At 41.7% G+C, this 13,176-nt stretch overlaps 1 protein-coding gene and 1 long non-coding RNA gene across 2 annotated transcripts in view; one reads left to right on the top strand and one right to left on the bottom strand.

The window, feature by feature from the left end:
- Positions 1-11,966, top strand: LOC142891655 (myosin-7-like). Its single transcript, XM_076031341.1, has 38 exons — positions 1-39; positions 198-408; positions 576-719; positions 820-976; positions 1,069-1,096; positions 1,507-1,612; positions 1,714-1,806; positions 1,884-1,947; positions 2,056-2,154; positions 2,256-2,359; positions 2,567-2,705; positions 2,838-2,956; positions 3,068-3,217; positions 3,413-3,583; positions 3,665-3,974; positions 4,061-4,131; positions 4,225-4,430; positions 4,493-4,616; positions 4,910-5,046; positions 5,124-5,379; positions 5,481-5,723; positions 5,830-6,006; positions 6,108-6,253; positions 6,330-6,420; positions 6,503-6,892; positions 6,978-7,104; positions 7,390-7,508; positions 7,602-7,798; positions 8,033-8,216; positions 8,414-8,579; positions 8,673-8,797; positions 8,879-9,187; positions 9,264-9,467; positions 9,562-9,858; positions 10,699-10,803; positions 10,945-11,040; positions 11,162-11,296; positions 11,846-11,966. The coding sequence occupies exons 2-38, from the start codon at positions 208-210 to the stop codon at positions 11,864-11,866; spliced, it is 5,811 nt and encodes a 1,936-aa protein (XP_075887456.1). The 5' UTR covers positions 1-39; positions 198-207; the 3' UTR covers positions 11,867-11,966.
- The window catches only part of LOC142891658 (uncharacterized), a 17,728-nt gene continuing 16,356 nt past the window's right edge, over positions 11,805-13,176 (bottom strand). Inside the window, exon 6 of the long non-coding RNA XR_012927306.1 lies at positions 11,805-11,941. This is a non-coding gene — a long non-coding RNA (uncharacterized LOC142891658). The remainder of the gene's footprint in view (positions 11,942-13,176) is intronic.

The raw sequence follows: 13,176 nt of genomic DNA on the forward strand, positions 1-13,176 counted from the left end.
GACCACTGCACCTCAGTCACCTAAGCAGGGATTGATAAGGTAAGTATGCAAAAAAGGGAAATAAATGGAGGGTAGTATTCAGTTAACATACTGAATTGAATATATTACAAAAACACTTTTGGCATATATTGGCTTTGGTTTACCTTCATAAAATAACCCATTTTCTTCCTTTTTTTTAAAAAAAAAAAAATGCAGACACATTGAAAGATGGGCGATGCTGCCATGAGAGAGTTTGGGGCAGCGGCTCCTTACCTTAGGAAGTCAGATAGGGAGCGACTGGAGGCCCAGACTCGTATCTTTGACATGAAGAAGGAGTGCTTTGTTCCTGATGCTGACGAGGAGTATGTGAAAGCTTCCATTGTCAGCCGCGAGGGGGACAAAGTCACTGCTCAGACTGCGAAAGGGAAGGTAGGTGTGCTGGCTGGTGACCTCAGATTCAACTGTTTGCTAACTTAAGAGGAGCAGTAATGCAGCAAAGAAGTCAAACCCCCCTCAGGAACCTACGAGCGGATCATGCACAGAACATGAGATAATTCTGTTAACAGTAATCTCATAACACCATATACTGTTTTCAGACTGTGGTGGTGAAGGATTGTGACGTCCACCCTCAGAACCCGCCAAAGTTTGATAAAATTGAAGACATGGCCATGTTCACCTTCCTTCACGAGCCTGCTGTGCTGTTTAACCTCAAAGAGCGTTACGCAGCATGGATGATCTATGTGAGTAGAGACATCAAAAACCATGACAAGGAGACTTGAGCACATTGTTAGAATCCTGAAAAGGAATTATTTACTTTTTTCCCTTTTCTAATTGCTTCAGACCTACTCGGGGCTCTTCTGTGTGACTGTCAACCCCTACAAGGGGCTGCCCGTCTACAACCAGGAAGTGGTTGTTGCTTACAGGGGGAAGAAGAGGAGTGAAGCTCCTCCTCACATCTTCTCCATCTCTGACAATGCCTACCAGTACATGCTGACTGGTAATTATTTCCACAGAATGTTGGTTGGAGGTTAAGGGGACAGTTTGTTGAGAAGGCCTACTTTAATCACTTGAATCACTCTTGTTTTGCAGATAGAGAAAATCAGTCAATTCTCATCACGTAAGTTATGTTGGTGTTACTCAGCTCAGCTCTGCTTTAGCAACAACATTAGCGACGACGTGAACTCAGAAACATTTCGACCAACACCCGACAGTTAAATACTTACTCCGTGAGGACAATTCCATATTGCATGCCCGTGTTTTGCTTTACTAGAAAAACTACATACAAACAATAAAATGAACTCATAGGTTTAACATCTGACACAACGCAACAATATTAACTTTTTATTCTGCACACAGGTGAAATGCTTTTCATAACAAGATATTTATGCTGGTTGTTTATAGCAATGAAACATATGAGTTACAAAAGCAATAAGAGTAAGTTGTGTTGAGTGAGTTGGCTAAGTCAGTGTGTATTATGCACCATGTTTCTCTTCAGTCAGTCGATCCAAACACTATTTTGTTTTCCAGCGGAGAATCTGGGGCTGGGAAAACTGTCAACACCAAGAGAGTCATCCAGTACTTTGCCAGCATTGCAGCTGCAGGTGGAAAGAAGGATGCAAGCTCCGAGAAAAAGGTTGACAAGGCTCCATTTGCTTAAAAAGGCCCTCACAATAGACAAAACACTTGCTGTCACTGTTGAAGTGTAAGATGTTGAATCTTCTGCTTTGGGTTTAGGGAACCCTGGAGGATCAAATCATCCAGGCTAACCCTGCGCTGGAGGCCTTTGGAAATGCTAAGACAATCAGGAATGACAACTCCTCCAGATTTGTAAGTTTGTTTCTATACATTTGTCTCTTTTATGTATTATGCATATTTAGTTACTCTACTTTGTAATTTATAAATAGGGCAAATTCATCCGAATTCACTTTGCCGCAAGTGGAAAGCTGGCCTCAGCTGATATCGAGACATGTAAGCATTCTTCCTTTATAATTGTGTGTATTGATATATTCTTCACAGTCTCCCCTTTAATTGATTATGCATAATGGATGATTCATTTTATTTTATTTATTTCAACAGATCTACTGGAGAAGTCCCGTGTCACATTTCAGCTTAAAGCTGAGAGAGATTATCACATCTTCTATCAGATTCTGTCACAGAAAAAACCTGAGCTGCTTGGTAAATGACGATGACTGAACTTCGCTGTCCTTACAAATCATCGCCACAGCGTTTTCTATGCTTCTGATATATATTTTTTTACTTTATGCCTTGATTTCCAGAGATGTTGCTCATCACCAACAACCCCTACGACTACGCCTTCATCTCCCAAGGAGAGACGACAGTAGCTTCTATCAATGATGCTGAGGAGCTGATGGCAACTGACGTGAGTTGTGAACAATTCATCCATACATTATTAATAATTGTAATGTGTGCATGTATGTACGGTATGTATATAAGTATGTATGTGTGTAAAGCACAACAATTTTCTTTATTTATTGTACTTTGTGTATTCATATCTAGCTACACGTATCATTTTATGTACAGAAGGGAGATAACAAAAGATAACAAATGTAACTCCACACTTTTCCAGGATGCCTTTGATGTTCTGGGTTTTACTCAAGAGGAGAAGAACGGCATTTACAAGATGATCGGAGCCATCATGCATCACGGCAACATGAAGTTCAAGCAGAAGCAACGAGAAGAGCAGGCAGAAGCTGACGGAACCGAAGGTGAGAGCTGAATTTCAGGGGAAATAAAGGCCAGAACGGAAGTAGCTAGAATTCCAAAAAACAATAAAAACATTTAGAATCTTCGATGTCCTAAATATCTCTACATGTATACATGTACACTTTCGTCTACAGTTGTTGACAAAGTAGCTTATCTGATGGGCCTGAACTCTGCAGACCTTATTAAAGGTCTTTGTCACCCAAGAGTCAAAGTGGGAAATGAATGGGTCACCAAAGGACAAAATGTCCAGCAGGTGGGAATCATTTACATGCTCTTCAGAGTGCAAATGAGAGGCACATTTATGTAGACAGCACAATGATGACACAAGTAATATAAAATTGACCTTATAATTTTTTTTGATTAGGTATACTACGCTATCGGTGCACTTTCTAAGTCAGTGTACGAGAAGATGTTCCTTTGGATGGTGGTGAGAATCAACCACTCCCTGGACACAAAGCAGCCTCGTCAGTACTTCATCGGGGTGTTGGACATCGCTGGATTTGAGATCTTCGACGTGAGCTTCGACTTTGCCAAATCATTGCTATTCCTCAGAAGTCCATCTCAGTTACTTTGTGGTGCATCATAGAAAAAGCTGTTTACCGTAAACATGACCATAGTCAACTTGCAGTTGTGGATCTTGTTCAGCTAGACCTTGAACTTTGCTGCTCACATTTTTATTTTTTTTTTGCTGTTTCATTTCACATTCCAGTTCAACACCTTTGAGCAGATGTGCATCAACTTCACCAATGAAAAACTGCAACAGTTTTTCAACCACCACATGTTTGTGCTGGAGCAGGAAGAATACAAGAAAGAGGGTATTGAGTGGACCTTCATTGATTTTGGTATGGACCTGCAGGCCTGTATTGACCTAATTGAGAAGGTGAGCCAATAACATGTTCATTGATGAAATTGAAAACCAATGAATCAAACAAGAATGTGACACTTTTCTTGGTCTCATCAGCCAATGGGAATCATGTCCATCCTTGAAGAGGAGTGCATGTTCCCCAAAGCTTCTGATGCCACCTTCAAAGCCAAGCTGTATGACAACCATCTGGGCAAATCCAGCAATTTCCAGAAGCCAAGAATTGTCAAAGGGAAACCAGAGGCCCACTTTGCCCTGGTTCACTACGCTGGAACTGTTGATTATAACATCAACAACTGGCTGGTGAAGAACAAAGACCCTCTGAACGAGACGGTTGTTGGACTCTACCAGAAGTCTAACCTAAAGCTGTTATCATTTCTTTTTGCCAACTATGCTGGAGCGGATTCAGGTTTGTATTTTAAAACTATTAATAATGTCTGAAAAGTAATCAGATTAAACATGTACACTTACTCTAAATATTTGACTTATCTCTAGAATCTGGTGGAAAGGGAAAAGGTAGCAAGAAGAAAGGTTCATCCTTCCAAACTGTATCAGCTTTGCACAGGGTAAGACCTCTTGAATTCATATTGTAATAAGGTTGTGGTAGGTCTGACATTGGCCAGTGACAATCAACGGAGACATCTTCACCACATCAACAGGAGAACCTGAACAAACTGATGACCAACTTGAGGTCTACCCATCCTCACTTTGTACGCTGCATCATCCCCAATGAGACCAAGACTCCTGGGGCCATGGAGAATCCTCTGGTGATGCACCAGCTGCGTTGCAACGGTGTGCTGGAAGGTATCAGGATCTGCAGGAAGGGATTCCCCAACAGGATCCTCTATGGAGACTTCAAGCAGAGGTATGCCGTCAAACATTCAAAAATTGTATTGAATATTACTAAGGACATTGTGTCTTTTCCAGATACCGTATCCTGAATCCAAGTGCTATTCCAGAAGGCCAGTTTATTGACAGCAAGAAGGGAGCAGAAAAACTCCTCGGGTCTCTGGATATTGATCACAACCAGTACAAGTTTGGACATACAAAGGTTTGAATGTTGTTATTAATTTCTGCATGTGTTGAGCAGCAGGTAGTTCCAGTCATAGATCAACAACTCCATCTCTCCAAGGACAGGAATCCAGGATTCTATTATTGTTAGTGAATTGATGCTATTGTCTAAAAGAACACATCTTGATTGGCCAAAAGGGCAATTATTGCAAATGTGCCTCTTACATCTATTTAATGAAAGTGCTTTTATTTATATGAAAATTAAACTAAAAAAATAACAACAAGCACACAATTTTTAAGTTGAGAAAAACACTGGCCAAACTTTTTCATCAGGTGTTCTTCAAGGCTGGTCTTCTAGGACAACTGGAGGAAATGAGGGATGACCGTTTGTCACTGATCATCACTGGAATCCAGGCAAGATCCAGAGGTCTGCTGGCAAGAGTGGAATTCCAGAAGATTGTTGAGAGAAGGTTTGACTGAAATCCATCCCAAAAAAATGAAATGTTTTTTTTTGGTGTTGAATAATAGTTTGTTTGGCCTTTGACAGAGATGCACTACTGGTGATCCAGTGGAACATCCGTGCCTTCATGGGGGTCAAGAATTGGCCATGGATGAAGCTTTTCTTCAAGATCAAACCTCTGCTAAGGTCTGCAGAGGCAGAGAAGGAGATGGCCAACATGAAGGAAGAATTCCTAAAGCTGAAAGAGGCTTATGCAAAATCTGAAGCTCGCAGAAAGGAACTAGAGGAGAAAATGGTTTCTCTTCTCCAAGAGAAGAATGACCTGCAACTCCAAGTCCAGGCTGTGAGTAAAATTTTACTTGCAGCTTGAATACGAATGAAACATAATATAATATGCACTCAGGTTTTCGTCTTCAAACAAATTGACTTTTTGGTTTCATATAGGAACAAGATAATCTTGCAGACGCTGAGGAGAGATGTGAGGGGCTGATCAAACACAAAATTCAGACGGAGGCAAAAGCCAAAGAGTTGTCTGAGCGACTGGAAGACGAGGAGGAGATGAATGCTGAGCTAACAGCAAAGAAGAGGAAGCTGGAGGATGAGTGCTCTGAGCTGAAGAAAGACATCGATGACTTAGAGTTGACTCTGGCCAAGGTGGAGAAGGAGAAGCACGCCACTGAGAACAAGGTAGAAAAATGTCACTGCTGTCTCTCTCATTGTAATTTCTGCATGAATGTGTTATACATCCGTACTTGCATACTCACTATAAACAACTTTATTTCTTGCATCACAGGTGAAAAACCTGGTTGAAGAAATGGCTGCTCTTGATGAAATCATCGCCAAGCTGACCAAGGAGAAGAAAGCCTTACAGGAAGCTCATCAGCAAACCCTGGATGACCTGCAGAGTGAAGAGGACAAAGTCAACACTCTGACCAAGGCCAAAACTAAGCTGGAGCAGCAAGTGGACGATGTAAGGATACAAAAATGTTTTGGGTTCATATTAATATACATGCTTTTGCAACTTTTCACACAACTATTGGAAACAAATAATGAGTGTGGACTATTTCTCAGCTTGAAGGGTCACTGGAACAAGAGAAGAAGGTTCGCATGGATCTCGAGAGAGCAAAGAGGAAGCTGGAGGGAGACCTGAAACTGACACATGAGAGCATTATGGACCTGGAGAATGACAAGCAACAACTTGAGGAACATCTGAAAAAGTAAAAACGACACTTCAAAAGCGATACCAACAAATAAGAATTTACTTAACATCTAACAACACTTTTTTTTCCACAGGAAAGATTTTGAAGTCAGTCAGCTCAATAACAGAATAGAAGATGAGCAGGCTGTGACACTTCAGCTTCAAAAGAAACTGAAAGAGCTTCAGGTTGGTGGTTTATTCAGTAAATGGGAAAAGCATCAGTAAAATGTGTAGCCCTATAAACATTGAAATAATTTTGTGTGTCAAGGCTCGCATTGAGGAGCTTGAGGAAGAGCTGGAGGCCGAGCGAGCTGCCAGAGCCAAGGTGGAGAAGCAGAGAGCAGACCTGGCCAGAGAGTTGGAGGAGATCAGTGAGAGACTGGAGGAGGCCGGTGGAGCGACATCTGCCCAGATTGAGATGAACAAGAAAAGAGAGGCTGAGTTTCAAAAACTGCGCAGAGACCTTGAAGAGGCCACTCTGCAGCATGAAACCACTGCTGCCACACTCAGGAAGAAACAAGCCGACAGTGTGGCCGACCTGGGAGAGCAGATTGACAACCTGCAGAGAGTCAAGCAGAAACTGGAGAAGGAGAAGAGTGAGCTCAGACTGGAGCTGGATGATGTCGTCTCTAATATGGAACACATCGTGAAGACAAAGGTTGTTGAAAGGGTTTCCTTCAAATGTTGATGATACTCTGTTGATGCATCGATACTAAAGGCTGCCTTTCTCCCCCTAAATGCAGACAAACCTGGAGAAAACGTGTAGGATGGTGGAAGATCAGATGAATGAATATAAAGCCAAGTTTGAGGAGGCCCAGCGTTGCATCAATGACTTCAATATGCAAAAAGCAAAACTTCAAACAGAAAACGGTATGTGTATTGTTTTTAAAATGTCATCCCGTCAACACAGATAATTTACATGAAGAACATGTTACAGATAAATAGGATAACCATTAATTCATTATGCCACTATACAATTGAAACAATTAGCACTTTATACTTTGCACTTAATCTTATCATGATTAATGTGATAATGCTGACAACCCTACAATTAATAATACATAATATATGCCTCTTAATGGTTAATCCAGCACGATGAGATTGATAAACTTTTGCAAGATTGACAATATATTTCTGCATTGGTTCAAATATTAGGTGAGCTGTCAAGGCAGGTGGAAGAAAAGGATTCTTTAGTGTCCCAACTAACCAGAGGAAAAATGTCTTACACCCAACAAATTGAGGACCTGAAAAGACAATTAGAAGAGGAGACTAAGGTATATCAATCTTCTTTACATAGTTTTATTTCAAGAAATACGACAGTATTGATTTACCTACATAATTTTGTTTAAAAAAAAAAAAAAAAAAAGGCCAAGAGTGCCCTGGCCCATGCAGTGCAGTCTTCTCGCCATGACTGCGACCTGCTGAGGGAGCAGTATGAAGAGGAGCAGGAGGCCAAGGCCGAACTGCAGCGCGGCATGTCCAAGGCCAACTCTGAGGTGGCTCAGTGGAGAACCAAGTATGAAACTGATGCCATCCAGAGAACTGAGGAACTGGAAGAAGCCAAGTAAGATTGTGGATCCAATTCTTCTTTAGTTGAGATATCCTAAAGAAAGAGTTTTACTTCGTCTAGCAGATCAGCTTTTTGTTTGTGTTATGTTCCTGTTAAAATGTAAGACAAACAAAAAGTTTGTCTGTTAGTTGAAAGAGCAGCTAGTTTGCTTTTTGTTGACTTTGGACTATTATGTATAATTAACTCAACTTGAAATGACTGAATTTGCTAAATCATTGATTACTTTAGAAAGAAGCTGGCTCAGCGTCTCCAGGATGCCGAGGAGGCTGTTGAAGCAGTGAACGCCAAGTGTTCCTCTCTGGAGAAGACCAAACACAGGCTGCAGAATGAGATTGAAGATCTCATGGTAGATGTGGAGAGGTCGAATGCTGCTGCTGCTGCCCTGGACAAGAAGCAAAGGAACTTTGACAAGGTAATGCTCTATTAAAGTAACTGATGGAGAGTATTGTTGGTTTTGTAGTCTTACAAGCCTTTGCAATGACAGAAAAGTCATTTTGATTTAAACTTTTGATTAATGGCGCAAAATTGATGGTGGTTGACGGGTTATGTCTAATGCCTTAAACATATTTGTTTGCAATCAACAATATTATAAATGGTCTTTCTCTATAGGTCTTGTCTGAGTGGAAACAGAAGTTTGAGGAGTCTCAGTGTGAGCTGGAGAGCTCCCAGAAGGAGGCCAGGTCTCTGAGCACTGAGCTCTTCAAGCTGAAGAACTCCTATGAGGAGTCTTTGGATCACCTGGAAACAATGAAGAGAGAGAATAAGAACCTACAGGGTGAGAACTAGATTTGAGAACAAGATCTGAGATGTGATTTTACACGATTCAACGTGCACAGTTATCTCAAACAAATCCTTCAACATTTGGCAGAGGAGATTTCTGACCTGACTGAGCAACTCGGTGAGGGTGGAAAGAGCATCCACGAACTGGAGAAACTGAGGAAACAACTGGAGCAGGAAAAGACTGAGATCCAATCTGCCCTGGAGGAGGCTGAGGTATTAACCCTCTTTCAATCAATCTCTTTGAAGCACAGTTGCCCGATGTTGGGTTTACCGTTTCGACCTTCTTCCCTCTAGGCCTCTCTGGAGCACGAAGAGGGTAAAATTCTGAGAGCCCAGCTTGAGTTCAACCAGGTCAAGGCTGAAATTGAACGCAAACTGGCTGAGAAAGACGAGGAGATGGAGCAGAGCAAGAGGAACCTGCAGAGAACCATTGAAACCCTGCAGAGCTCCCTTGAGGCCGAGTGTCGCAGCAGGAATGAGGCCCTGCGTCTGAAGAAGAAGATGGAGGGTGACCTCAATGAGATGGAGATCCAGCTCAGCCAGGCCAACAGGCAGGCGGCTGAGGCTCAGAAACAACTCAAATCAATTCATGCACATCTGAAGGTAAATTAGGGGGTGAGGGGGGGATGATGAATTTTTAAATTCAAATGTAAAAATTTGTTTTGTTGGTTCTGTTCAGGACTGCCAAATTCAGCTGGATGAGTCTGTTCGGGCAAATGATGATCTCAAAGAGAACATCGCCATTGTTGAGAGACGCAACAACCTGCTTCAGGCTGAGCTGGAAGAGTTGAGAGCTGCTCTGGAACAAACTGAAAGAGGTCGTAAACTGGCTGAGCAAGAGTTGCTGGATGTTAGTGAGAGGGTGCAGCTACTGCACTCACAGGTAAGACCGAAACCCACATCAGCACCACTAATGGAGGAAAACTACCTTCGATACAATCACATGATGTCCAACATTATCTATTCTTACGTCACAGAATACCAGTCTGATCAACCACAAGAAGAAACTGGAAGGTGATGCTTCCCAACTTCAGACTGAAGTGGAGGAAGCAGTGCAGGAGTGCAGAAATGCTGAGGAGAAGGCCAAGAAGGCCATCACTGATGCTGCCATGATGGCAGAGGAGCTGAAGAAGGAGCAGGACACCAGCGCTCACCTGGAGCGCATGAAGAAGAACATGGAGCAAACTATCAAAGATCTGCAGCATCGCCTGGATGAAGCTGAGCAGATCGCCATGAAGGGAGGAAAGAAGCAGGTGCAGAAGCTGGAGGCCAGGGTAAGGGAAATCTACCAATGAGCAATTCATCCATGTTCAGTTATCTGCCTCACAGTGTAAGTTGGAGCTAAACAGAATCAATTGGGCTTGCTCCAGGGCTCCATATATATATCACAGTGTTTCCTCCACAGGTATTATGGCCGTGTGTTTTCAGAACAGGTTCAATTCGAGTCGCATCAAGTGATTTAAAGGTTAAGTGTGCAATATTTGGAGATTATGAAGAAGAAACAGCGAAATCAAGTGGTTACATTTCAGATTGCAGAGTATTTCACTCTCCCTCCCTCCACTGAGCTTGTTGGATACCTTGTCCACTTCCTTCTTCGTTTTTTTTTTTTTTTTTTAAAGAGGCGAGCAGTCACCCTAAATACGCGACCTGGATTGTCCGCTCCAGGCTTCCTTAGAAAAATGGCGGCGCTTGATGGCAGCTAACTGGGAGCAAGACCCTTTTCTATGTATATTCTTATATAGATATGAGAACCATTCTAAGGGTAGGAAAACCAATTGTACTGCGATTAGTAATACATTGGTAATACTTTTACTAATGTATTGATGGGCAGTATATTAAGCTTTTACAAATTTAAAAATAATAAGTCAAGCTAAACATTGCATACTGGACCCTTCACACACACTTGTTTCAGCTGAGTGTGACTGACTCACACAATGTAAACACCTAAGCTGGTTGGGTCTGAGTCAAGTGCTTTTGTCACTAGTTTGCTAGCTGTTAGCTATAATAGCACACATACAGTTAAGAGATTTTTAATTGTTTTAGAATACTGATAAACGCACCATTGCCTCATTGCATTTCTTATAAGTGGTTTTCCTGCTGTGGTCTGTTTTCAGGTGAGGGAGCTGGAGAATGAGGTGGAAATGGAGCAAAAGAAGGGCAGTGATGCAATAAAGGGCATTCGCAAATACGAGAGACGCATCAAGGAGCTCACCTACCAGGTAATTCTAACATATGGTAAAAATATGAAAATGTGTTTGTTTTGAAGGCCATGCAAATTCCAAGATTTTTTCCCTCAGCATTCATTGTATATGTTTTAATATATATTTTATTGATTGTCAAGACATTTCCTGTATTTTCAGACGGAGGAAGATCGAAAGAATACCCTGCGCCTGCAGGACCTGGTGGACAAACTGCAGCTGAAGGTCAAAGCCTACAAGAGAGCTGCTGAGGAGGCCGTACGTGTTTGTTTTTGTTCAAAATTTGCCTAATATGTGAAACACAAGAAAACAATACCTGCAATATCTGAAGCCAGATTTTAGGAGCTTTATTTTCTTGTGCTCTGTTTGAATTCTACAGGAAGAACAGGCCAATACTCATCTGGGCAAGTTCCGCAAGCTGCAGCATGAGCTGGATGAGGCTGAAGAGCGAGCCGACATTGCCGAGTCCCAGGTTAACAAGATGCGTGCCAAAAGCCGTGACGTGGGCTCCAAGGTAAGAAGCAACACGTCGACAAGAGTTTAGAAAGAATCACCCGTTGTGTTGACCGCATTGTACTGATCTACTGGAATTTGCTCATTGGAAATGCAAAATTAATAATGAATGAATGAAACAGACCAGTCTTTGTATTGGTAAATTCCTTTTTATCGTTTTAATGGGAATGTATGATGAAGTGTTATGAATGTTATTTTATTTTGAAGGAAAATGATTTGCATTTTCTTCCAAATGGTAAGCTGGCCTCAGGGAAACCATTGCACTTCTTAAATCTCTTATTTGAAATCTGTGAGACTTGCTGAACCATGCAAATACATTACAAGCTGTATGACTGAACATGGCTAATATATATATATATCAGCAACTTTTTAAAAAAAATGTTTTTATGTTACAACAATCACAAAGTTGTCTTAAATGATTCCACTTTGAACAGACGATTGAGTTCTTGATGATTGAGATGAATGGAATTTGTGAGATGTATGGAGTTTTGCTGGCCAAGTCAAGTAATGTGATTATTTTTGTTGACTCTCTCGACACTCTTCTTCACAGAAAGGGCTTGAAGAGGAGTGAAACTCTTAGAGGGACACAAGGACGCCTGGCACCTCCTGTGTCACCGTTCCCTCTGTCTTCAAAGTACTGCAAACTCTGTAGAATAAACCCAAAGTGCAATTGAATTAACGTGGTTGTTGCTGATTTATTGCATTTGTCACAGAATAATTAGTATCACTTTGCATTTACTAGAAAATAAAGAAAAAAAAAACAGAAAAGAATCTCAAAACAAAAGCAAACAATAAAAAAAAAGCTGCTGATCAACATTACACACATCAGCTATTTCATCATTTTTTCTTCGTCTTGTCCTTTGGGCTCTTCCCGTCAGAGGTGGCCAGAGCCAATCAGCTGCCTCAATCTAACCTCCTTCCTCTGACGTCACGTCCTCGCAACCACTTGCATGCCTTTCCTTTCATCCTCGCTGCCACTCTTTTATCACCCCTGTCACTTCTTCACCTCCACTCTGTTGCTGTGGTTTGTTGACGCCAACTACACGAAATCTGCCACCTGCTACATCTCTACTCTTCTCATATTGCTCGACTGGGGTAACTGCTTGATAGATCACTGCTGCCACCCAGTGGTGCTGTCCTCAATTTGAGAAATGGAACATTGAGGCGTCCGTACACACTGAGTTACTGACTGTCTGGGCGATTTTGGACAAGAATAAAATCCCTTTTTTCTCTCTGAAAACTCGACTTTCAATTATTAAAAAAAAAAAAAAAAACTATAATAAACAAGAACTTATAAGAGGGTTACGTGAGATTTCTCGTTAAATATTCTACAAAAACGGGACAAGTGCGTGTCGTACGCGATTTCGGAAAAAAAATAATTTACTAACAGGTTGATGAGGGCATACGGAATCACTTCCTGGTCTTTCGTCCCCAAGAACAAATCTCGCTTCCTTTAGCGAACCCTGACATGCTTACAGAGGGGGGAAGAGGACTACGGTAGCCTAGAGGCATAGATGCGGAAGCATGCGAGAGGAAAAAAAAAATCGATTTTCCGAAAATCATTTTTTGTTTTTTAAACATCGCCTTGACTTAAAACAAAACGATTTCGATTTAAAATCGATTAATCGTACAGCCATTACTGAGATCTGACATTAAGCCACCTGCTGGATGCCTGTAAAACTGCAACCATATCAGCACCCACTGACGGCTGGTTTACACCCTGGCTAAGTTTATCGCAGGGCCACACTGTTACGTTTGTTTTAGCAGCCACCCAACTGGTGTATGAGTGTGTGAGTAAATGGGTGAATGAGAGTCCATTGTACAGTGCTTTGGGATAGAAGGTGCTGGAAAGCACTATATAAGTGCAGTCCATTTACCATT

This window comes from Nelusetta ayraudi, unplaced genomic scaffold, assembly GCF_046127955.1.
Source record: "Nelusetta ayraudi isolate G7.1 ecotype Tasmania unplaced genomic scaffold, CSIRO-AGI_Nayr_v1 ptg000033l, whole genome shotgun sequence".
Taxonomy (NCBI): domain Eukaryota; kingdom Metazoa; phylum Chordata; class Actinopteri; order Tetraodontiformes; family Monacanthidae; genus Nelusetta; species Nelusetta ayraudi.